We start from the raw sequence: 22,001 nt of genomic DNA, 5'->3' as shown, positions 1-22,001 counted from the left end.
TAAGAATTTTTCAGCGTTGTAATTCTGATATATTGTCTATCATTATGTCTGTCATTAATCGAAACATTGTTATTGTATTCCTTACACACAGTACACATTCCACAAATAATTGTTGAACTATGTGGCCTTTTCAACTTTATACCTACATTCCAAGAAAGAGCATCCATCCCCATTTTGCACAGTTACTCTTACCTTTCTCTATCCTAGTGCTCTTTGGACCCTCACAAATTCTTTATTGGTTCCTCAGTAAATATATTTTATTAAGTATGTAATCTGGAAACTGCAGATGTCATGAGTGAGACTAGCAGAAAATTATATAAAATATAGCTGAAAAGAAGTGTAGGCCTCCAAGCCCACCCTTCTTTTAAAAAGGTGGACACCAGCCAGGCACTGGTGGTTCACATCTGCAATCCTAGCTACTCAGTAGGCTGAGGCATGAGGATCACAGTTCAAAGCCAGCCTGGGCAGGAAAGCCCATGAGACTTTTTTTTTTTTTTTTTGCCGGTCATGGACCTGAACTCTGGGCCTGGGCGCTGTCCCTCAGCTCTTCAGCTCAAGGCTAGCGCTCTACCACTTGAGCCACAGCGCCACTTCGGTTTTTTCTTTTATGTGGTGCTGAGGAATCGAACCCATGGCCTCATGCATACAAGGCAAGCGCTTTACCACTGAGCCACATTCCCAACCTGCTCATGAGACTCTTATCTCCAATTAACCAACAGAAAACTGGAAGTGGCACTGTGGCTCAAGTGGTAGAGCACTAGCAGTGAGCAAAAGAAGCTCAGGGACAATGTGCAGGCCCTGAGTTCAAGCCCCAGGACTAACAAAAATGAAAATAAAAGGGTGAACACTGAAGTCCATAAAAGTGAAGTGACACACCCTCACCATGTGCTAGTGGCAGAGTAGAAACTGGAATCCAAATTTCCTTATTTCCTTCCCAATGACCTGAACTAGGTGAAAGGCATAATAAAACTGCTGCTATGAGTGACCTATGTTAAACTATCATTGTGGGAAAAATAAGAAACAGATAGACTGGCCTTTTGTAATCTGAAAGCCTGGGGCTTGGACTTAGGGCCTGCATGCTGTCCCTGAGCTTCTTTTGCTCAAGGATAGCACTCTACCACTTGAGCTTCTGGCTTTTTTCTGAGTAGTTTATTAGAGAATAAGAGTCTCATGGACTTTCCTGCCCAGGCTGGCTTCAACCCATAATCCTCAGATCTCAGTCTCCTAAATAGGTAGGATTACCAATGTGAGCCACCAGAGCCTGGTTCTTTTTTATACAGTGCCCTAGGCAAACAGCTATAGAATTTAATTCTGGGGCTGTAATAAGGTCAAGGACCCTGGAAGACTGGCGGTGACAGGGTCCTCTGGCTGGGTGCCTGCATACATTCCAGATTGCCTCAGTTTGTCAACGTGGTAGTGGAGGAATAAGGACTGGATTTGACCAGCATAAGGTTCTCCCAGAACCTTTGGCCTATTTCTCCCCGGCAGAGAGGGTCAGCACCATGGACAGCCCCCTAGTCTGGCACTCTTAGTGTGCCGCGGTGTGGGGCGGGGGAGGGGGCGGGGAGAGGGGGCGGAGGGGGGGGGGAAGACCTGGGGCTAGCCCAGCCTGGGGCCAGGCCCTAGTCACTTTTGGCTGCTCTGAATGGACGAGGGCTCTTGGTGTGTCCCAGAGTAACCTTTACAGTATGGCCACCTTCTCGCTATCCTGGTCCAGGGCTGCTTCCAAGACTAGGCCAGGGACAAGCGGTGTGTGTGGGTGGGGGGAGCGCCCCTCGGGGCTGGAATCCGCTGGACCCGTAGCCGTGGCTGTCATTGCCTCCACAAGCAGTGCTTGCTCTCCGCTGACGTCAGTCGGAGCTGTCCTGGAGCTATATAAGGCTGGCGGCGGTCCCGGGACAGACCCCGAATTCCCCAAGGCGTCCTCCTCCCGTCCCGTGGGACCCACCGGAGCTCCACCGTGCGCCGGGCAGACGCCCTGACACCCCTGTGAGTGGCTGAAAGCTTTGGTCCAAACTCCCTCCGCACCAGGACTTTGCGCCCAGTCCATCCACTGCTATCCACCGGGAGGGAAGAAGGGAGGGCAAGAGGGATGGGACAGAGCCGGTGCAGCGGTGGGGGCTGGTGGGCAAGGGGTCCCAGCGGGGGCGCTGGGCGCGGGCGGGAAGGGGATCGCGCCCCCTGCAGCCGCCCCCGACGCGCCTCACCCCCACACTGATCCTGTGCGTTCAGGGCCGGCGGCACGATGAGACCGAGGGGCTGCGCGGCGCTGCTGGTGGCGCTGCTGCTCTTGGCACCGCTACACCCGGGGAGCAGTCAGTGGAGCCCGGCGGAGGCGGCGGCGGCCGGGGTCCAGGACCCGCATCTGCGATGGAGCCCCGGGACGCGGAGCCAGGGCGGGGGAGCCCGTGCGCTGCTCTTGCTGCTGGCCGAGCGCTTTCCGCGCCTGGCGGGGTCCGCGCGGTGGGAATCCGAGACCACCAGCGAGCGGCCGCGACGGGACGACCCCCCGCCCCTGTCCATCGACCTCACCTTCCACCTGCTGAGGACCCTGCTGGAGCTCGCGCGGACACAGAGCCAGCGGGAGCGCGCCGAGCAGAACCGCATCATATTCGACTCTGTGGGCAAGTGATCCGCCCCGTCCAGGTCCTTAACCCCCTTCCTCCACCCCGGATTGGAACGTGTGCGGCCGGAACTGACCCCAACCCGCCGCGCGGAGCGCCCGGAGACCCCCGGAACACTCTCCTCCACGTGGCTATTTTGTAATAAAAGTGCTGGAAGAGCCTTTGGCTTCTGTCGTGAGGGCGCGGGGCAACCGCAGCAGAGGGGAACTTATGGGAGGGGGGTTCTTCCAGCCAGGTTGTTGGGGGTGCCATTGCCCGGTCAACCCCCCCCCTCGACCCCGCTCCCCGCCCAGATCCCGGAATTCAGAGGCACCACCCAGCTCCCAGGGTGCTGGGCTCACGATTCGCACCCGGCATGGAAAAGGTGTGCGCGGGGACTCATTTCACCTCCGCCCCCAAATGGTCTCCGGTTGCGGAAGAAAAGGCAGGATGGTGGCGAAGTCGCCTCCGAAGACCACGAGGGGAGCGGGCAGCGGAAGGAGATTCGGGTCTGGGACACAAGGGTCTTTTATTGAGGCCCCACCCCCGAGGCGGGACTCCGAGACCGGTGCTCCGGACGCAGGTCCTCCACCAGGCAGGCGCGGGACCGGGGCGGGCTCTCCACCGGGGGTCGGGTCAGTGCAGGCCTGGGGGGGGCGGGGAAGCGCGCTGGGCGGGTGCTCCAAAGGAAGCCCCGTGTCCTGCCTTTCCCTGTCCCCGGGTTTGAGCGCGCTCCCCGCAGACTCCGCCCGGTCCGCTGGGGAGCGGAGGAATGCCGGGCCGGACGGGCGGGCGCCCTTCCGAGCGCTAGGGGGCGCTCCTCGGCGGCTCCAGGCCTGGGGGACACTTGGGGGGAGGTGGGGGGTGTGGCCCCCTAGGACCATCCCCGAAGGGGACGCGAGCCTCCTTCCCCCAGCCTCCGGGTCACTCACTTTCTGATGCGCCCGGCCGCTCTTCCTCGGGGCCCGCGTTACCGTCGTCCCCGTCGAACGCCACCTCCTCATCCTCGTCCTCCCCGGCTGCTCCTGGGTCCAAGGAGACCCGGGTGAGGGTGGGACCCCGGCTTTTCCGGCGGTCCTGCCCCCACCTCGTCTCCAGACCGGGGGTTTGGAGGCGCACGCCCCACCCTCGCGCTCTCACCGGGCCGGAAGTCAATGGTCCGCAGCATTTCGGCCACGTGCTCCACGCTCACCGAGAACTGCTCCATGCTCTCGTAGCCCGGCTCGGGCCGCCCCGCCAGCTCCACCTTCGACATGGCCCCGACCCTGCGGCGGGCGCCCAGGGAGGTTCGAGGGGGCGGCGCCCCCAGCCTCTCCCCGCGCCTCCCTCCTTTTCCCTTCCCTCCCCTTCCCGCCGGCTACTCACTTATTGATCAGTTCCTTGGCCTGCTGCAGGGAAGGAAAAGGGGGAGAGGGTGAGCGCGGGGCGCCCCATCCCCGACTCACCGCTGGTGGCGAGGGTGGGGTGCGGAGCCGGTGACTAGCTCGGGTCCCTGGCTCAGCCACTGTGCCCCGCTGCCGCTCTTCCCCGGGGGCCCACCTGGAGGTAGAGCGCCATTTGGGGCTCCTCCATGGACTGGATGGCCGACTCCACCAGCTTGGAGGAGGCCTCCAGGTGGTCTCCATACTGGCGGATGAGGCTGCGGACACGCTGCAGCTTCTCCTCCTGCTCCCGGGCCAGCGCCTGCAGCAGCTCGCCCTTGCGCTCCTCCAGCACGGCGCACAGGGTCTCGAACCTCTGGTTTAACAACTGCTTCTGCCTGCGGCTGTTGTCCTGAAAGACCCAAAGTCACCATGCACGAAAGTGAGGCTGAGAACCCAGGGCTGCAGGAGATGGGTGTGTAACTCGCCGCTCCCCCCACTAACTGGGACTCACAGACAGCCAAGAAGGAAAGTGAGCTGACTTGTGATCACACTGTTAGAGTTGAAGGCGCAACACGAGCCCCCCCCCCATCTTGTCAGAAGCAACAAGGACAACAGAACAGGTAGCTTCCCTGCCTGCGATCTCTATCTGTGGCCTGGTTTTGATTTGCATTCACTTCCATTTAATTCTCAAAAAGACTCAAGGAAGCAGCCACTGTATCACCAGCCTGGCTCTCTGTGTGTGTGTGTGTGTGTGTGTGTGTGTGTGTGTGTGTGTGTGTGTGTGTGTGTGTGTGTGTGTGTGTGTGTGTGTGTGTGTGTGTGTGTGTGTGTGTGTGTGTGTGCTAAATTGCCTGGGCTGGCCTGGAGCTTCAAAATGCCTCCACTTTCCTTATCATCACTATTTAATGTAATTAAAAACAAAACCAAATCACGGAGAAGTTAAGTAACTGGAAGAAATTCACTGAAATAGCTGGGTAGGAGAGCTGGCTGGCTTGACACACCCCACCAATTCTAGTCTCCAGGTCAGTAAACCTGTTTCCCTCTCTCTCCCGGCCCAGGCTCACCTCGATGGTCTGGCACACCTCCTCCATCTGCGTGATCACTGCTTGCACGCGGTCATTGCCCGCCACCAGCATCGCGATGCCATCGCTGAGCTCGCTCTGCCACACACACACACACACACACACACACACAGAGGCAGCTCTTAGCGCTGGAGGATCTGGCCTGCAGCCAGCCCCTTCTCACTCCTCTGTGAACCTAGGTGAAGACTGCCTTCCCCCCAGTGTGGGGCATCTGCAAAGATCTAGAAGGTTGGGGACCATTCAAGAAATATGGAAGAACATTCTGTGGATTGGAGATGGAGATGGAGAAAAGCCTTACACCACCAAATGTGAAAGGAGCTGATATCCTCCAAAGGTCTGCAAGATTTATTATTATTACTATTATTATTATTATTTTGATTGTTGGTCATGGGGCTTGAACTCTGGGCCTGGGCGCTGTCCCTCAGCTCTTCAGCTCAAGGCAAGCGCTCTACCACTTGAGCCATAGCACCACTTCCGGCTTTCTGAGTAGTTTATTGGAGATAAGAGTCTCATGGCCTTTCCTGCCCCAACTGGCTTTGAACCATGATCCTCAGATCTCAGCCTCTTGAGTAGCTAGGATTACAGGCATGAGCCACCACAGCTGGTTGCAAGATTTATTGTGTCTTATATACACACATCTACACTAACTAGATGTTTTATCTGTAGATTTGTGTAATCCTTCAATTTTGAAAATGTCTTAGGGATACTCATTCAGTTAATATGGCCTTGCTCCATTCTCTTCATTCTCTCATTCTGGGGATCTGATACGGCTTATATTAGATTTTACTCATCCTCAACCTTCTTCCCTCCCAGTACTGTTGCATTCTGAGGTTTTTGTTTTTGTTTTTGGCTTCTGTGCTATTTCTCTCTTCAGAGGAATACATCACTTAATCCATCCACTACATTTTTTTTTAATTTTCAAAAGCTCTATTTGGGGGGCTGGGAATATGGCTTAGTGGTAAGAGTGCTTGCCTAGCATGCATGAACCCCTGGATTCGATTCCTCAGTACCACATAAACAGAAAAGGCCGGAAATGGTGCTGTGGCTCAAGCTATAGAGCACTAGCCTGGAGCAAAAGAAGCTCAGGGACAGTGTCCAGGCTCTGAGTTCAAGATCCAGGACTGGCAGGAAAAAAAAAAAGCTCTATTTGGTTAAATTGATATGGTCTGGTTTTTTTAGACATGATCTTGCTATGTGGCTCTGGCTGTTCTTGAACTCTTTATTGTCTGAACTCAGTTACCCCAGCAGCTTACAGTAACATCACTACGGCCAGCCATTACATAGTCATTTTTTATATTCTATGATTGTTGGGCATTTTTTTTATTCTACTTTTTTCTTTGAGACAGGTTCTTGCTGAATATAATGACTAGAGATCTGAATACATTTTGATTCCTACACAGGCCTTTGCCTTAGCCCCAAAGGACTGGTCTCCACAAAGGTCAGAGGTTAGAAGCACATGATGAGGGGCAGCGGGGAGTGTGGACTTCTGATCTCAGTGGCGGTGATGCTCAGATAGATACAAAGGCGGCAGAGTTGATGAGGGTAGGGTTATTTATTGACCCTCATTCCCTCCAATGACCACATTACTCCCCATGTGTCAGGCAATCTGACTTTAAAATTCTGTTTTGTATAGAAAGCAGTTATATGTTACTGAGAGACCCTTGAGAATATCGAAGCCACCATACTGAAACCTTTGCTTTCATCTGTTATCCCGTTTTATGGGTATAACAGCTCTCAGAAGTAGGCACTTTCATCCTGCTTTTCCAATGAGGAAGTGAAGGTTGAGTAACTATCTCAAGGTCAAATGTAGGGCTGGTATTTCAGCCTTGATTCACTAGACCTTACAACCAAATGGAGTAAGAGGCTGGCCCCTCCCTTGCCCGGCCCTTTTCCGCCCCCCCCTCGCCTGATACCTTCTGGCGTTTGTAAATGGTGGGCAGTGGTGCCACTTCACAGTCCTTGTGGGCCCCAAAGACCTTGCAGAGAGAGCAGGTGGGCACTTCACAGCTCAGGCAGTAGATGTTGATCTTTTCATCCTCATGTTCCTCACACATGAGATGCTGCTCTGCTTTGGAGTGCAGTGGCCTGGAGGGGAGTGGACAGGGTGACAGAGAGTCTTGATTCTAGGGGGCAAAGATGTCCCATGACATCTTGACTGGAAGTCCTAGAGGGCCAGTGAAGTCAGGTATCTGTAGGTGACCTGTGGTCTCACTCCAGGAGGACAGGCTGAGGGCACAGCACTGACCAGCTCCCCCACCCCGGCTGGCTGGCCACAGATTCTCTCCCTTCTAAGAAGAACAGGTTTTGCTTCCGTCCATCCTGATGAGTCTCTTGGCTGAGTCCCAGACCTGCCCTGGAGAGCAGGGAGAGGCCTTCCCAGCTCACCTGGAGGATTCCTGCTTGTAAATATCAATAATGTTCTCCACTAGCAGGTTTCGCTGCAGGCCATAGACTCCATGTCGATCCAGGACAACCTCATGCCTGCAAGATGGGCAGCGGAAACGGCCTCCTGATGACACAGCAGTGGAGCCCCGGGATTGCCACAGAGGGTTGGAGGCCTGCAGGGGACAGGTGGCAGGAGAGAATGGACCCAGAGAGGGATCAGGGATCTGGGAGGGGAGGAGGCACTAGCTCTTTTCCACAGGCCATGTGGATACTAAGCAAACGCTCCTTGAGTGGCTCTGTGCAGTCTCATAGGATCTCCAAGGGGCTCAGTTGAGAGTTTTTGTGGGAAGGCTGAGGAAAGAAAGGAATAATGGCCCCGAGGCTGGGGTCCTGATGGACCACATCTGGAAGAGCTTCTTCACAGTGCAAGTGCTGGACAGTTGTGCAGAGAGAGGAAACCTCGCTGGGTCATTCTGGGAAATGGTTTCCAGTCTCTGGAGAAAGGTGCCTGGGCCCCTGCACTGCCACGGATGCTTTGTTTGTGGGTTTTTGTTTTTTTTTTTTTCTCCTCTAAGTCTGTTGAGCATTTGAGTTCTGTCAAGTTAGAGTCTACAGGGCTGGGAATGTGGCTCAGTGGTAGAGTGCTTGCCTAGCATGCATGAAGTCCTGGGTTTGATTCCTCAATACCACATAAATAGAAAAGACCAGAAATAGTGCTGTGGCTCAAGTGGTAGAGCACTAGCCTTGAGCAAAAGAGTTCAAGTCCCAGGACTGGCAAAAAAAAAAAAAATAGTGGCTCGCTTGCTTTAGCTCTGAGGTTGTGGGTGTCAGGCTGTTACCAGGCTCTAGGACAAAGTTATGAACAAAATATACCCTTGCCCTGAGAACATACAGTGAAAGGACTTGGCACAGGACAGCTGAAGGGAGGCTTAGAGGAACATTTGTACTCCCTACTTAGAGAACCTCTCCATCCCATCCTGAAGGGAGCCCTGCCACACCCCAGGCCACAGCGGTCTGGCTAAGAGCTGAATGATCATCTGACCTGGAAGAACCAACCAAGTGTTCTCTCCTGGCATCTGGACTAAGATACAGAGGCTGGCCCACCTATACTATGTACTGCTTTGGAACCAAAGAGGGCTGTGGAGCCGAGCTAAGAGCTGACATCCCAGCCTCCCTGGAAAAGTGTAAGGATCAGAAGCTAGGAACACAAAAAGCAACTTCCCAGAGAGGAGAACACAACCAGTCTGTGGAGAGAAACAGATGAAAAACTGGCAGGTTGCTCACTGCTCCCCATTGCTCACCTCTTCTTCAGTAACACAGCCCCTGAGTTCTGGCCAGGTATGCGGTATAAAGGCTGCATATCCATGTCTCCCTTCCAGCTGGGTATAGCCAGGTTCCTGTCCACCGAGTTGTAGATAGAAATATTTGGTGCAATTTCTAGGAAGTCTCTTCAATGGGAGGGACATTTCCTAATTCTCTCCTTTTCTTCCTTTTTTTCCCCTTTTTTTTCCTAAAGACTAGCGCTCTACCACTTTAGCCACAATGTCACTTCTGGCTTTTTGGGTGTGCTTAAATGGAGATAAAAGTCTTACGGGCCTTCCTACCCTTTTTCATCCTTTTGATGGATGGAATATAGAACAGATGACTGGAGCTGAAGTAGTACATTGAGCTATGAAGTAGTACACAGATGTTGGGAATACACCAAGATAAAGCAAGGGAGCTCTGGACTGATTCCACACACTTCATTTTTGGACAAAAGTAATTTCTTTTTTTCTTTTTTGCTGGTCATGGAGCTTGAACTCTGGGCCTGGGCGCTGTCCCTCAGCTCTTCAGCTCAAGGTTAGCGCTCTACCACTGGAGCCACAGCGCCACTTCTGGCTTTTTCTGTTTATGTGGTGCTGAGGAATCGAACCCAGGGCCTCATGCTTGCAAGGCATGCACTCTAACGCTGAACTACCTTCCCAACCCCCAAAAGTAATTTCTTTTCAAGCCATTGTTAATTTTGTGGGGGAAGCATTGGGGAGCCCAAGGCCTTGCAAATACTAAGAAGGTGCTCTGCCACTGACCTAAACCCCTAGTTCTTTACATCATTGTTATTTGGTGTTTTCTCTTCTTCCTCTTCTTCTTCTTTCTTCTGTCAGTTGTGGGGCCTGAACTCTGGGCCTGGGTGCTGTCCTTCAGCTTTTCAGCTCAAGGCTAGTGTTCTACCACTTGAGCCACAACATCACTTCCAGCTTTTTCTGCTTATGTGGTTTCTAGGAATCGAACTCAGGGCCTCATGCATGCAAGGAAAGCACTCTATCACTGAGCCACCTTCCCAGCTCTATTTGGTGTTTTCTGCCATTTATGGCCGGTGCTAATCCTAACCAGCTGGAAGATCGTGTACTCCTAGAGAACAAAGAAGACAACAGTCACTGGAGAATTTGAATATTTAGATACATTTCCTACAATTGGGGGTATGTGAAATTCTCTATATTTCAGAGGACTCCTGGTTGTGGACAGCAATAGCACCCCATCATATGTTTCATTTTTCATTTAGGGGTTTTGTTTTGTTAATACAGAGTCTTGTCCTGTAACTCAGGCTGGTTTGGAACTTACAAACCTCCTGCCCTCAGACTCTGGAGTGCTGAGATTATAGGTGTGTACCACCACACCTGGCTTCGAGAGTTGAGGGTCCTGTTGCATTCTCCAATGGCAAAGCTTGTAGGTAAGACAGGAATGTGGCCCACGGTGGAATGCGGCAGCCTAACTTGAGGAAAGCAACTGGTATTTGCTACAAATAGCACATCTTCCATGGGATTTCTTGAGAACCATAAGAAATGAACACTGGTGCCCATAATAAAGCTGGACCAGATGGACCAGATTGTCCAAGGCTAGGTCTGTGCATCTGTCCCTCTCAGACTTCCTTTTAGGATTATAGGGACGCTGTTGTATTTAGGGAAAGTATTAAAGGGTACCACCACAGGCTGTGGTCTGCTTCATACAATTCCCTATCAATATTTAGAATCAAAGTAGGTAAGGAGGGGCTGAGAGAATGCTAAATCTGAGAGCTCCCAGTCAAATTTTACTCTTTGCCTCTTTCCAGAGCTCTATCAGTCCCTCTACTCTCTGCTTCCCTGAGGAAGGTAAATACAGGGACACTCTGAAAAATTCAACCAGGACCTGTTTTGTATCAAGCCCAAGTGCTGTGAGCTTCTGGGACATTATTATATTATTCTATGTTATGTGATCATTATCTTGAGAACTTCAGGTAAAGATGGTGAAGAGGATGAATATTTGCTTCTAACTTAGAACCCCTCCCCCATCCATACAATATGACAATGACAAACATCTAGTGAGCACTTACTTTAGGTCAGATTTGTTCTGCTTTATTTCACTTATTTATCATGTCAGTACTCAGTATTGGACCCAAGGACTTCATGCATGCGTCCGTACTCTGCCACTTGAACCACACACCGAGTCCTTTGGTTTGTATCTTGCTTTTGAGATAGATGGGACATAGCAACACCGTTTGGATTCCCTCACACTCCAGATCTTCCTGCTTCTACCTGCTCATGTGGCTGAGATTACAGGTGTGCAACCCCACATCTGGCCCAAGTCTTTTTTTTTTTTTTTTTTGGTTGGTCGTGGGGCTTGAACTCTGGGCTTGGGCGCTGTCCCTGCGCTCTTCAGCTCAAGGCTAGCACTCTACCTCTTGAGCCACAGCGGCACTTCTGGTTTTCTAGTGGTTTATTGGAGATAAGAGTCTCATGGACTTTCCTGCCCAGGCTGGCTTTGAACCACAATCCTCAGATCTCAGCCTCCTGAGTAGCTAGGATTACAGGCGTGAGCCACCAGCACCTGGCTCCCAGTCTTTTATTTGTATGAATTAACACAAATATTCCTCATCTCAACCTTGTGAAGTAGGTACTACTAATATCCCCATCTCAAAGATGAAAAAGCTTTGGAATATGTTCATCAGCTAACAGAGGAAAAAGCTGATGTCTGAATTCAGGAGTTCTGCCTCCAGTCTGCCACAATACATATTATCCCACGTGGTCAGGTTCAGGAAGATTTAGGCCAGCTGAAAGATGCAGGGATTCTCAGGCAGAGATGGATTTTTTTATAAGGAAAAAAAAAAAAAATCATAGGGCTGTGAATGTGGTTTAGTGGTAGAGTGCTTGCCTAGCATGCATGAAGCCCTGGGTTCCATTCCTCAGTATCATATAAACAGAAAAAGCCACAAGTGATGTTGTTGCTCAAGTAGTAGAGTGCTAGCCTGAAGCAAAAAGAAGCTCAAGGACAGTGCCCAGGCCCTGAGTTCAAGCCCCAGGAATGGCCAAAAAAAAAATCATAAGGACCAAATCTTTTACAGAGGAAAGAACTAGCACATATAAAAATCAGCTAAACAACTGTAGATTTATTTAAGATAAATAAAAGATCACCCCAAATCAAACCCCCATGTCTCATAGGGCACTAGTAGGGCTCCAACTTCTTTTTTTTTTTTTTTTTAATATAATCCTATTGTTATTGTTAGGGCGTTGTATAGAGTGGTTATTATGTCTTGAATCAAGTAATGAGTACATTTCTTTTCTTTTCTTTTCTTTTTTTGGCAATGTCACCCCTTTCCCTTGCTTTCCCCTCAGTTTCCCCTCTCATCCCTGCCCACAAGTTATAATAGTTCATTTTTCACATAGTGTATACTGACTAGCATGATTGCATTTGTTTACCCTTCCTCCCTCCCTTTCTACAGAGGGCCCCTATTTCAAGCAGAAGGACCCACTTATCTGTGACAAGGAGAGGAACTAGCACAAATCTCTTGGAAGCCCCTCTCCCATTGCCTCTTCTTAGGTATCTGTATACGTAATTCACTGCATTCCATGTGGAAAATATTCTGAGATGACATAACCAAATTGGTCCTGCCTCAACTGCTAGTTAGTTCAGGTCCTACCTGCATCCAGCCAGCCAGCTCTCATTGAGTTCATAAGATTACAGGTTTGAGCCACTAACATGTTGCTGAAAAAAACTTAAAAAAAAAAAAAAATGCAATGCTCAGACCTGACCCAAACAAAAGGGGGCGCTAGAGTGCCATAGTAAAAACAGGCCAACGAGAAAACACTGCTAGGAGATTCAGGGGGAAAAAACAAATTGTATTTATCCAAACAACTTAAGAAGATACAACTTGAAGTCAGAGTAGAAAGTGTGTTAAAAAGAGCTTCAGGCTCTTGGATTTAAAACAGGAGTCTCTGGAGGAAGCTGGAAGGGTGAGTTTTATCATAGAAGACTTGGAAGCCAAGGATGATGCTAGAATAATCGAGAGTGATTTTATAAAGTTGGGTGTTGATCTGGTGTAGGGGGCGGCGGCGGCGACAGTGGCAGCAGTGGGTGCTGTGTCTGAGCGAATAAAGTCGCTGATGGGGCAGCATGGCTTGGCTTAGGACTGTCTGCCCCTCCCCCCAGGGCATAGAGATGATTATATATAAAGTCTTGAAATTTGGTGTCTGGGGGGGGAGGGGTGCACCACCACCTGCCCCTGGGGATCTTTTTTTATTTTTCTGAAAATCACTCTTGGGACTGCCATTCTCACTGCTGGGGGCAAATGGCCCGACCCCAGCGCCACCCCTGCTGCTGCTGGGCAGGGGAAGCTGGGGAGGCACCTGCCTGTAATTATTTAACAGGATTCGATTTAAAAAATAAATATGGGTGCTGTGAACACACGCCTGCGCTCTCAGCTACTCACAGGCTGAGATCCAAGGGTTGCAGTAGGAAGCCAGCCTGGGCAGGAAAGTAGTGAGACTCTTGTCTTCGATTAAATCACAGAAAAAGCTGCAAGTGGCGCTGTGGTTCAAGTGACAGCGTGCTAGCCTTGAGCAAAAGTTGCTCAGACAGTGCCCAGGCCCAGAGTTTAAGCCTCAAGACGGGCAAAATAAAGAAGGGAGTGGGAGGGGAAGCTGTTCTTAAGGCTGGGTGTTGGTGGCTCACACCTGTAATCCTAGCCACTCAGGAGGCTGAGATTTGAGGATCCCAATTCAAAGCCAGCCTGGGCAGGAAACTCCATGAGACTCATCTCTAATAAACCACTCAGAAAACTGGAAGTGGCGCTGTGGCTCAAGTGGTAGAGCACTTGCCTTGAGCTGAAGAGCTGAGGGAAAAGTACCTAGGCCCAGAGTTCAAGCCCCGCGACCAACCAAAAAAAAAAAAGCTGCTCTTCCCCCCCCCCCCCCCCCCACGTTTTTTTCCTCCAGAGCTGAGGACTGAACTCATGGCCTTGCACTTGCCAGGCTAGTGCTCTTCCACTGAGCTAAATCTCCAACCCCTTGTTCTTTCCTCAGATGTCATATTTTCACAAGGGATTCTACCCATGAAAGTACTGGTTCACGTGCCAGTGATTCTACTGCTCGAGGAAACAGAACAGGACTCATAGATTTATCTCTCTATCTATCCTTTTGTGTGTGTGTGTGTGACTCCAAATGGTGTCTTGAGAATATCAGCACTAGGGAGATAACATCCATTCTATCGAATTCAAATGCAATCATGTTTGAGAAGGTACTCTGTTAGTGACAAAACACCAAATGAAACATTAACAATCCTAATCTATAAAAATAGCGTACAAATAAACAACCTCCTGGAAATAACTTTTTTTCCTTGTCAGTTGTGGGGCTTGTTCCTGATCTGAAGATTGAAGTTCAAAGCCAACCTTAGCAGGAAAGTGTGAGACTCCTACCTCCTATTAACCACCAAAAACAGACATGGAGCTATGGCTAAAATGGTGGAGCCTTGAGTAAAACATATTAAGGAGCCGGGAGCTGGTGGCTCACGCCTGTAATCCTAGCTACTCAGGAGGCTGAGATCTGAGGATCATGGTTCAAAGCCAGCCCCGGCAGGAAAGTCCGTGAGACTCTTTATCTCCTATTAACCACCAGAAAACAGTGGCGCTGTAACTCAAGTGGTAGAGCTGAAGAGCTGAAGGATAGCGCTCAGGCCCAGAGTTCAAGCCCCATGACCAACAAACAAAACAAAACAAAACAAAACAAAACAAAACATATTAAGCTCTGAGTTCAAGCCCTGCTACTACCATGAATGTGTGTGTCTGTCTGTCTGTCTGTGTGCATGCATGAGCGTCCACACACAAATAAGAAGATAGGAATGTAATTCGAGGCTTTGTTCATGCTATGAGTATAGGCTGGTGTAGGCTGCATGATGCTTTCTAGTACCTTCTAGTCCTCTTGTGCTGTTTCACAGTATCTAATGGAAATGCCCCATCTGGAGAGATGCTTCCTCTTCTCTGACTATACAAGGAGGCCGTGGTGTGTCACAGGCCCACGACATTAGGCTGGAGGTGATCTCCCCGGCCTGGGGCCTATCTAGTACTGCATGGCTAGCCGCGCAGCTTCTGTGAGCCAGACCCTCAGCAACTGGAGAAACAATGGAAACACAGGAGAATCCAGGTTTCTGGAAAAGCTGAGCTGTGGGCAGAAGAGGCATTTTGAGAGGAGAACTAGGAAAGTATGAGTAGCTAGGATTACAGGCATAATCACAAAGCTGTACGGAAGGCTGATAAGCAGAGTAGACAGAGTTAGAACCTGGTAACAGGATAGAAAAGCCTTAAATATGGTCAACCATGGCTGGGAAGGTGGCTCAGTGGTTGAGTGCTTGTCTTGCATGCATGAGGCCCTGGGTTTGATTCCTCAGTACCACATAAGCAGAAAAAGCCAGAAGTGGCATTGTGGCTCAAGTGGTAGAGCGCTAGCCTTGAGCTGAAGGCCTGAGGGACAGCGCCCAGGCCCAGAGTTCAGGCCCCACGACTGAAAAAAAAAATATGGTCAGCCAGAAACATCTCTCTGGAGTGAATTTGTGAAGCCAGATTGTTCGTCGCAAGGGTGTAAAGATCAGTTTAAAACATTTTTTTTTGTACCAGTCATGGGGCTTGAACTCAGGACCTGGGCGATGACTCTGAGTTCTTTCACTCAAGGCTGGTGCTCTACCACTTGAGCCACAGCACTACTTCTGGCTTTTTCTGTTTATGTAGTACTGAGGAATTGAGCCCAGGGCTTCTTGCATTCTAGGCAAGCGCTCTACCACTAAGCCACCTTCCAGCCCCTAAAACACTCATTAATCTGAAGATGTGTACGTGAAGAGATGAAATGGCCTCTTGCTTTACATCTAGTGGCAAATTACCAAAGAGAGAAGTAAGAGGAAGCCAGGCACAAGTGGGTCATGCCTATAGTCCTTGCTGCTTAGGAGGCTGAGAAGGGAGGATTACAGTTCAAGGCCAACCCAAGCAGGAAGTGAACAGAAAACAAGAGGGAAGAAAGCACTAAAGGATACCCTAAAACGAAGCTGAAGGTAGCAGGCGCCGGTGGCTCACGCCTGTAATCCTAGCTACTCAGGAGGCTGAGATCTGAGGATCACGGTTCAAAGCCAGCCCAAGCAGGAAAGTCCATGAGATTCTTATCTCCAATCAACCACTAGAAAACCGAAGTGGCGCTGTGGCTCAAGCAGTAGAGTGCTCACCTTGAGCTGAAGAGCACAGGGACAGTGCCCAAGTCCAGAGTTCAAGCCCCAGGACTGATGAAAAAAAAAGCGGAAGGTATGGCTCAGCAGTGTATCAGCCTAATAAGTGCCAGGCCCTGACTTCCAACTCTAGTACTGCCAAAAGTAAAGAATAGAAAGGCGATGGGCGGAGAAGCCACGAATGCTAAATCTCCGTGGTGATATTCGTTCCCATGAAAACAAGCTTCTTCCCGAACAGGAAAGATCTTGAACCCTGTGACTAAGTTATCACAAGGAGCCCCTTGGTTCTACGGGAGTGCCGCACGACGGGCTGGAGAAGTCTGGCATTTGAGGCAGCGGGGATGTGGCTGGAAACAAGTGTAGGTTTTTTGCTGGCCTTTTTGTCCTGGATGTTACAGGTCCCAACAAGGGATAGACAGCTACAGGGCTTGAGGCTGGACTCATTCTGTAAAGCTTAGACCTGCCTAGCAAGCACGAAGCTCTGAGTTCAAACTCACTACCTCAGAGAAGGAGAGGGAAAGGGAAAGGGAGAGAGAAAGGGAGAAGAAGAAAAGAGAACTGGAACTGGGCTGGGGAGAAACCAAGGCCATCTCTTTCCTGGATTCTTTCACTGAAGCACTTCTTGCTCCAGAGTCCCCTGTAAGTCCCCGCCCTGCCTGGGAGAAGCTGTTCCCGAGAAGTTGCTCCTGAGCAACCTCCTTCCAGCACTTTCTATGGAATACCAACAGGTTGTGTAGCTCAGACACAAGTGCCCACAGAAAAGCGGGGGCAGGTATAAAAATAAACGGAAGGCTGGCTTTAAAGTAGTTTAGACGTGGAGAGTTTACAAATACAGAAACACATGGGAAGATGTTTGTGTCAAATTCCCACACCAACAGCTTTGCTCTACTCAAAATCCTTGTTGGTTGAGTGGGTGCAAGTGTAGGAAAAGAGGAGGGAGAAATTGGGGCTGGGGTGGGGGGGGGTTAATGTCATACTTTTTTTCTGTTTCAGTTCAGGGAAAAAGAAAAGGGTTATCACTCTGAAGAGAATTATAGGTGGAATGGAGCTGAGGCTCAAATGGTGAAGTGCTAGCCTTGAAATGCTACAGGACAACACCTAGGCCCTGAGTTCAAGTCCTTGAATCAGCACACAAATATACACAAAATCCTAAGTGAATAAAAAAAACTATAATGACAAGTGTGTAATATATATATATAGATAGATATATATATAGATATACATATATATATATATGTATATATATGGGGAAGAGAGCTTGGAGATAATATGCAAAAATGAAAAAAAAAAACAAAACGTGTTGGGTGAGCAGGGATTATGGGTACTTTCCTTCCAAACCCTTAATCCTGCTCTACATTTTCAATTAACCTTTGACTTTTCCAACCTGGTTTCCTGGTTGTCCAGTTAACCTGAGCTTATCAACACAGCCTCCTCCCACCAGGTGTTTTCTGTCTCTCTCTGTCCCTCTCTAATTCAGGGCCTAGAACGCTCAGCTATTTTGCTCAAGACTCTACCACTTGAACCACAGCTCCGCTCCAATTTCTTTTTCTTTCTTTCTCTCTCTTTCTTTCTTTTCTTCTTTTGTTGTTGTCATGGGGCTTGAACTCTGGGCCTGGGCGCTGTCCCTTAGCTCTTCAGCTCTAAGGCTAGCGCTCTACCACTTGAGCCACAGTGCTACTTCCAGCTTTTTCTGCTTATGTGGTGCTAAGGAATCAAACCCAGGGCCTACATGCAAGGCAAGCGCTCTACCACTGAGCCACCTTCCCAATTTCCCCCTTGCCTCCCTCGCCCCCCCTCTACAATTTATTACTGGTTATTTGGAGACAAGAATCTCACAGACTTTTCTGATCAGCAGGCTTCAAGCCAAAATCCTCAGCTCTCAGCCTCTTGAGTAGCTAGGATTACAGGTGTGAGCCAGCAGTGTGTGGTGCAAATTCTCTCCTCTCTCTCTCTCTCTCTCTCTCTCTCTCTCTCTCTCTCTCTCTCTCTCTCTCTCTCTCTCTCTCTCTCTCTCTCTCTCTCTCTCTCTCTCTCTCTCGGTGGGGGATCGCAGACCAAGAAGACAAACGCTATCTGATTCTTGCTTTCACTCATTGTCTGGCACTCCACCACCTGAGCCATTCCTCCAACCCTGCCACAGGTTTTCTTCCATTGTCTACTGTGGCAATTTTTAAGAACAGAAGACATTGGAAACATTGGAAATGTCTAAGTGTTTTAGAGGATGGATTTAGAGGATTGTACACTGGCCATAACAAGGAGTCAGTATGCAGATATTTAAAACAGAAGTCACAGAGCTCAATGTGTGATATAGAACAATCACAAGAGACTTCCAAAGTCAGTCAACAAAGACAATTAGTCTACTGTGGGCTCCGCGTGTCAACGCATTCAAGCATGCCCAAGTGCAAGGAAACTTGTTTCTGTCTGTTGAAGGAAACTGAGGGTCTGAAGTCAGTGGTAGATGACTTTTCTGTGACATAAACTCCTAGGGTGTTTGAAAAAAGTGTACATGTGAAAATTTAAATGCTGGTGTCACTTTCATAACTGTTAACTTTCTAGGCAATGTTCTAAAGGTTCTCAAGTGGTTTGAAGATGGAAGAACTGAAAGTTCTATTCTTGTCGCCATACTTAGAAAACACACAATCTGATTATGCCTGGAGTTGTCAAAATGTGGAGGCAATGTGTGAAAAACTAAATATGCTCATCTCTCAGACAGGGAGCTACTGGGCTCTGCTGAGCTGGATAACTGGGTCGGCCACCCCCAGACCCCCAAATAAAGCAGCAAGGGAATGAGCTGTTCATTGTGCTCTCTGCAGAGCCTGGCGCGCCTCACTTTCAAAGATGCACATGGACAGACTCACAAAATGTGTGTGTGTGTTTGCAGCCCTTGCTAGAGAGCCCTTGCTCTCTACCATTCCAGCCATACCTCTGGCCCACTTGCTTGTTTTGAGATGGGGTCTCATAGTTGGGGATCTCAAACTTGTGAGCTTAACTGATCGTCCTGTCTTAAACCTCCTGAGGATTACAGGTGTTCACTACTGTGTCTGGCTCTTGCACAGAGTTTGGCCCCAACTTTTTGTAGGTCTCTCTGGGCCAGATCAGTATTCAAAAGCATCTTGAAACCTAAACAGTAGACAGGGATATGGAAGACAGCCTAGAGCAAAGGAGGGTGCTAAGACTTCATCTAGGCTCTGTGTACATACAGCGTCTTCCTGGGACACTCTGCACATGGCATTATGTGGCTTGCACTCTAACACTCTGGCTGGTTTTTGCAGGATACGTTACCTTAGCTTTCCAGACTTTGCTTTGACTTCATACATTTCAGACACATGAGAGGGAGTCTCCATCTAATCTGCCACTCCCTCCCAGAAATCTCAGCCAGAAAGATGTTATTTAGTCCAAAGGAAAATCCAAAGTACTGGGCAACATGTAGTCTTTTTTTGTTTGTTTGTTTTTTGTTGCTCATGGGGCCTGAACTCTGGGCCTGGGCACTATCCCTCAGCTCTTCAGCTCAAGGCTAGTGCTCTACCACTTGAGCCACAGCACCACTTCCAGCTTTTTTCTGCTTATGTGGTGCTGAGGAATTGAACCCAGGGCCTCATGCATGTGAGATAAGCACTCTACCACTAAGCCACCTTCCCAGCCCAACATTTGGTCTCTTACACTGGACTTGAAGCCTGGGATGGCAGGAGATGACAGTCTAGGCCTGCAGAGGGAAATCAAGGGGCTCTTAAGCCAAACAATGGCAGAGTCGGACACTGAAGAAAAGCAGGTAAGAAGGGGCGTTGGCAGGAGGATGTCTAGAGAGGGCTCACAGTGTTGGGCACTCAATACCAGCGGTAAATAGAAGACCAGTGAGGGCTGGGTCAAGGGCACAGGGTACAATGGCCTGACTCAGCTAACCTAATCTGCCCCCCCCCAACCACACTGCCCCAAGGACAAAGGAGGAGAAGCATTTTCTCAGTTAAAAATCACTGTGTCCTGTGATCACACCTGTAATCCCAGCTACTCAGGAGGCTGAGATCTGAGGATCAGTTTGAAGCCATCCCAGGCAGAAAAATCCCTGTGAGACTCTCATCTCCAATTAACCGCTCAAAAACTTGGAAGTAGCACTATGGCTCAAAGTGATAAGAGTGCTAGCATTCAGCAAAAGAGCTCAGAGACAATACACAGGCCCTGGGTTCAAGCCCCACAGCTACCACCATCACTAACAAATCACTTGTTGTCCTTAAGGGTAAGGATACAGCTGATGGAGGAGCATGTGCTTAGCATGTGCAAGGTGCTGAATTCAATCCTGAACACAGAAGAGAGAGGAGCAAGGGAGCAGTGACAAGGTTTACAAAAGCAACAACAAAGGGGGATGGAGGTATGGCTCAAGCAGTAGAGCACTTGCCTAGCAGGTGTGAGGCCTTGAGTTCAAATCCTATACCATCAGAAGAAAAAAGAGGAGGAGGGCTGGGAAGGTGGCTCATGGTAGAGTGCTTGCCTAGCATGCATGAAGCCCTGGGTTCAATCCTCCGTACCACATACACAGAAAAAGCCAGAAGTGGCGCTGTGGCTCAAGTGGTAGAGTGCTAGCCTCAAGCAAAAGAGCCTCAGGGACAGTGTCCAGGCCACAAGTTCAAGCCCCAGGACTGGCACACACACACACACATACACACAAAAAAAAAAAAAAGAAGAAAAGAAAGAAAAGAAAAAGGAAAATGAGGAGGAGAAAAAGAAAGCATTTGTGCTCAGCCCATTTCCTTATAATTTTTGGTACAGATGAGTAAAAATATGTTAATTCTTCTTTTTATGTGTGTGGTGGCTCTGGGGCTTGTATCTCAGAGTCTCATATTTTACTTGCTCATGGCTGGTGCTCTACCACTTAAGCCACACCTCAAGCCAGCTTTTTGCTGGCTAATTGGAGATAGAGTCTCAGACTTTTCTGCCTGAGCTGTCTTCAAACCATGAGCCTCAGATCTCAGCTAGGATTACAGGGGTGAGCCATAGGTCTCTGGCTTGCTTTTTCACTTTTATAATCACGGCCAAGATAGTATCTGTGACTTTACATAGCGATGTTCAGCCCTGTGAGTGTAATAAAGCCAAGCTGGCTGTACTTGTGGGAAGTACAATTCCATCTCTGTGTTCTGTCTTCTGTCAAGTGACCTCAGCTCTTTATAGCTTGTAGGCCTCTTTACAGACTCCGGGAGCCACAGGTGTGAAGTGAAATTGAGGAGAATGTTCCTAGTCCATTATATCCAACTCTACCCCCACACCTCCAAAAAAAAAAGGATGCCTTGAACTTTACCTTAAATAGCTCAGCTATCCTGACAGACTTTCAGGATTTATTGTTATTTCAGTATTTCACTTATCTCTTCTGTACACTTTCCCCAAAGATCTCCAAGTATGGAACCAAACGGTCCGCGTCATCTAGCACAGCCCCCTTCAGGGCCCGCTGCGGGAGCCCCCTCTCCTAGTTGCTGCCAGGCCTCTTTGGAGGCCCCCGAGCTGCTGTGGGCAAGGCAGTGTCTGGCTGGACTCAGGGCAGCTGCTGACTCATGCTTACTCTGGGATGCGAGGCCCCCAGCTCTCCGGCTCCTCAGCCTCGCCCCGACCCCTGGCCACCGTCTGCGCGCTTGCCCCAGGCCCACCTGGAAGACGTCGTTTGCGCACTTGCGGCACAGGTTGTGCTGGCAGGGCAGGATCACCACGGGCTTGGAGAACATCTCCAGGCAGATGGGGCAGATGAGCTGCTTCTCCAGGTTGTCCATGCTGTGCGCATCCCCGAGCAGCGGCTTGAAACCCACGGCGAAGTTCATCCCGCTCGGCCTGGCCGCGCTCAGCGCCGCTGCGCCCGGCCTGCTCCGCTCCCCGGTGCTCAGTCCCCTTCTGCGCCTCCCTCTCCAAATGCACCGCTCTCTCCCGTCCCCCTCTGTCAGCGCGCCTCACCCCGTCCCTCCAGACAGACTCAGCAAGGACTGTCCGCCACGTGCAGCCCGAGCCCCCTCCCGGTGAAATCCTCCTTTCCCCCCAAACCGCTCTCCCATTCACTCCGGGGCCCCCGCACTGTTTGTCCCCGGCGCCCCAGAGAGGAG

General features: G+C 50.0%; 2 protein-coding genes across 3 annotated transcripts; one reads left to right on the top strand and one right to left on the bottom strand.

The window, feature by feature from the left end:
* The first annotated feature begins 10 nt into the window (after nucleotides 1-10).
* Nucleotides 11-3,019, top strand: Ucn (urocortin). The gene is made up of 2 exons (XM_070025248.1): nucleotides 11-1,989; nucleotides 2,233-3,019. The coding sequence occupies exon 2, from the start codon at nucleotides 2,246-2,248 to the stop codon at nucleotides 2,630-2,632; it is 387 nt and encodes a 128-aa protein (XP_069881349.1). The 5' UTR covers nucleotides 11-1,989; nucleotides 2,233-2,245; the 3' UTR covers nucleotides 2,633-3,019.
* A 94-nt stretch (nucleotides 3,020-3,113) lies between these two features.
* Nucleotides 3,114-21,973, bottom strand: Trim54 (tripartite motif containing 54). Of its 2 annotated transcripts, none has more exons than XM_070025243.1 (9): nucleotides 21,558-21,973; nucleotides 7,435-7,607; nucleotides 6,963-7,134; nucleotides 5,032-5,127; nucleotides 4,143-4,376; nucleotides 3,969-3,988; nucleotides 3,744-3,868; nucleotides 3,536-3,628; nucleotides 3,114-3,250 (listed from the first exon to the last, which is right to left on the bottom strand). In XM_070025243.1, exons 1-9 carry the CDS (start codon nucleotides 21,723-21,725, stop codon nucleotides 3,240-3,242), a joined length of 1,092 nt encoding a protein of 363 aa, XP_069881344.1. In that variant the 5' UTR covers nucleotides 21,726-21,973; the 3' UTR covers nucleotides 3,114-3,239. The 2 variants fall into 2 exon arrangements, with proteins under 2 accessions (XP_069881344.1, XP_069881343.1); XM_070025242.1 differs by having other exon boundaries at nucleotides 3,969-3,991; nucleotides 21,558-21,972.
* Nucleotides 21,974-22,001: the final 28 nt, after the last annotated feature.

Source organism: Dipodomys merriami, unplaced genomic scaffold, assembly GCF_024711535.1.
Source record: "Dipodomys merriami isolate MVZ:Mamm:240054 unplaced genomic scaffold, mDipMer1.0.p SCAF_17, whole genome shotgun sequence".
In the NCBI taxonomy this organism is placed as follows: Eukaryota; Metazoa; Chordata; class Mammalia; order Rodentia; family Heteromyidae; genus Dipodomys; species Dipodomys merriami.
This window is presented reverse-complemented; position numbering and strand designations above follow the sequence as displayed.

What these genes read in the sequence shown, in the direction of transcription:
- Ucn (XM_070025248.1), top strand. Translation starts at nt 2,246, where the DNA reads ATGAGACCGAGGGGCTGCGCGGCGCTGCTGGTGGCGCTGCTGCTCTTG.
- Trim54 (XM_070025242.1), bottom strand. Translation starts at nt 21,725, where the DNA reads ATGAACTTCGCCGTGGGTTTCAAGCCGCTGCTCGGGGATGCGCACAGC. An exon ending in GCGCAAACGACGTCTTCCAG is followed by an intron (nt 7,608 to 21,557) that starts GTGGGCCTGGGG and finishes TGTCCCCTGCAG; the next exon opens with GCCTCCAACCCTCTGTGGCA. An exon ending in TACAAGCAGGAATCCTCCAG is followed by an intron (nt 7,135 to 7,434) that starts GTGAGCTGGGAA and finishes ACTCCCCTCCAG; the next exon opens with GCCACTGCACTCCAAAGCAG.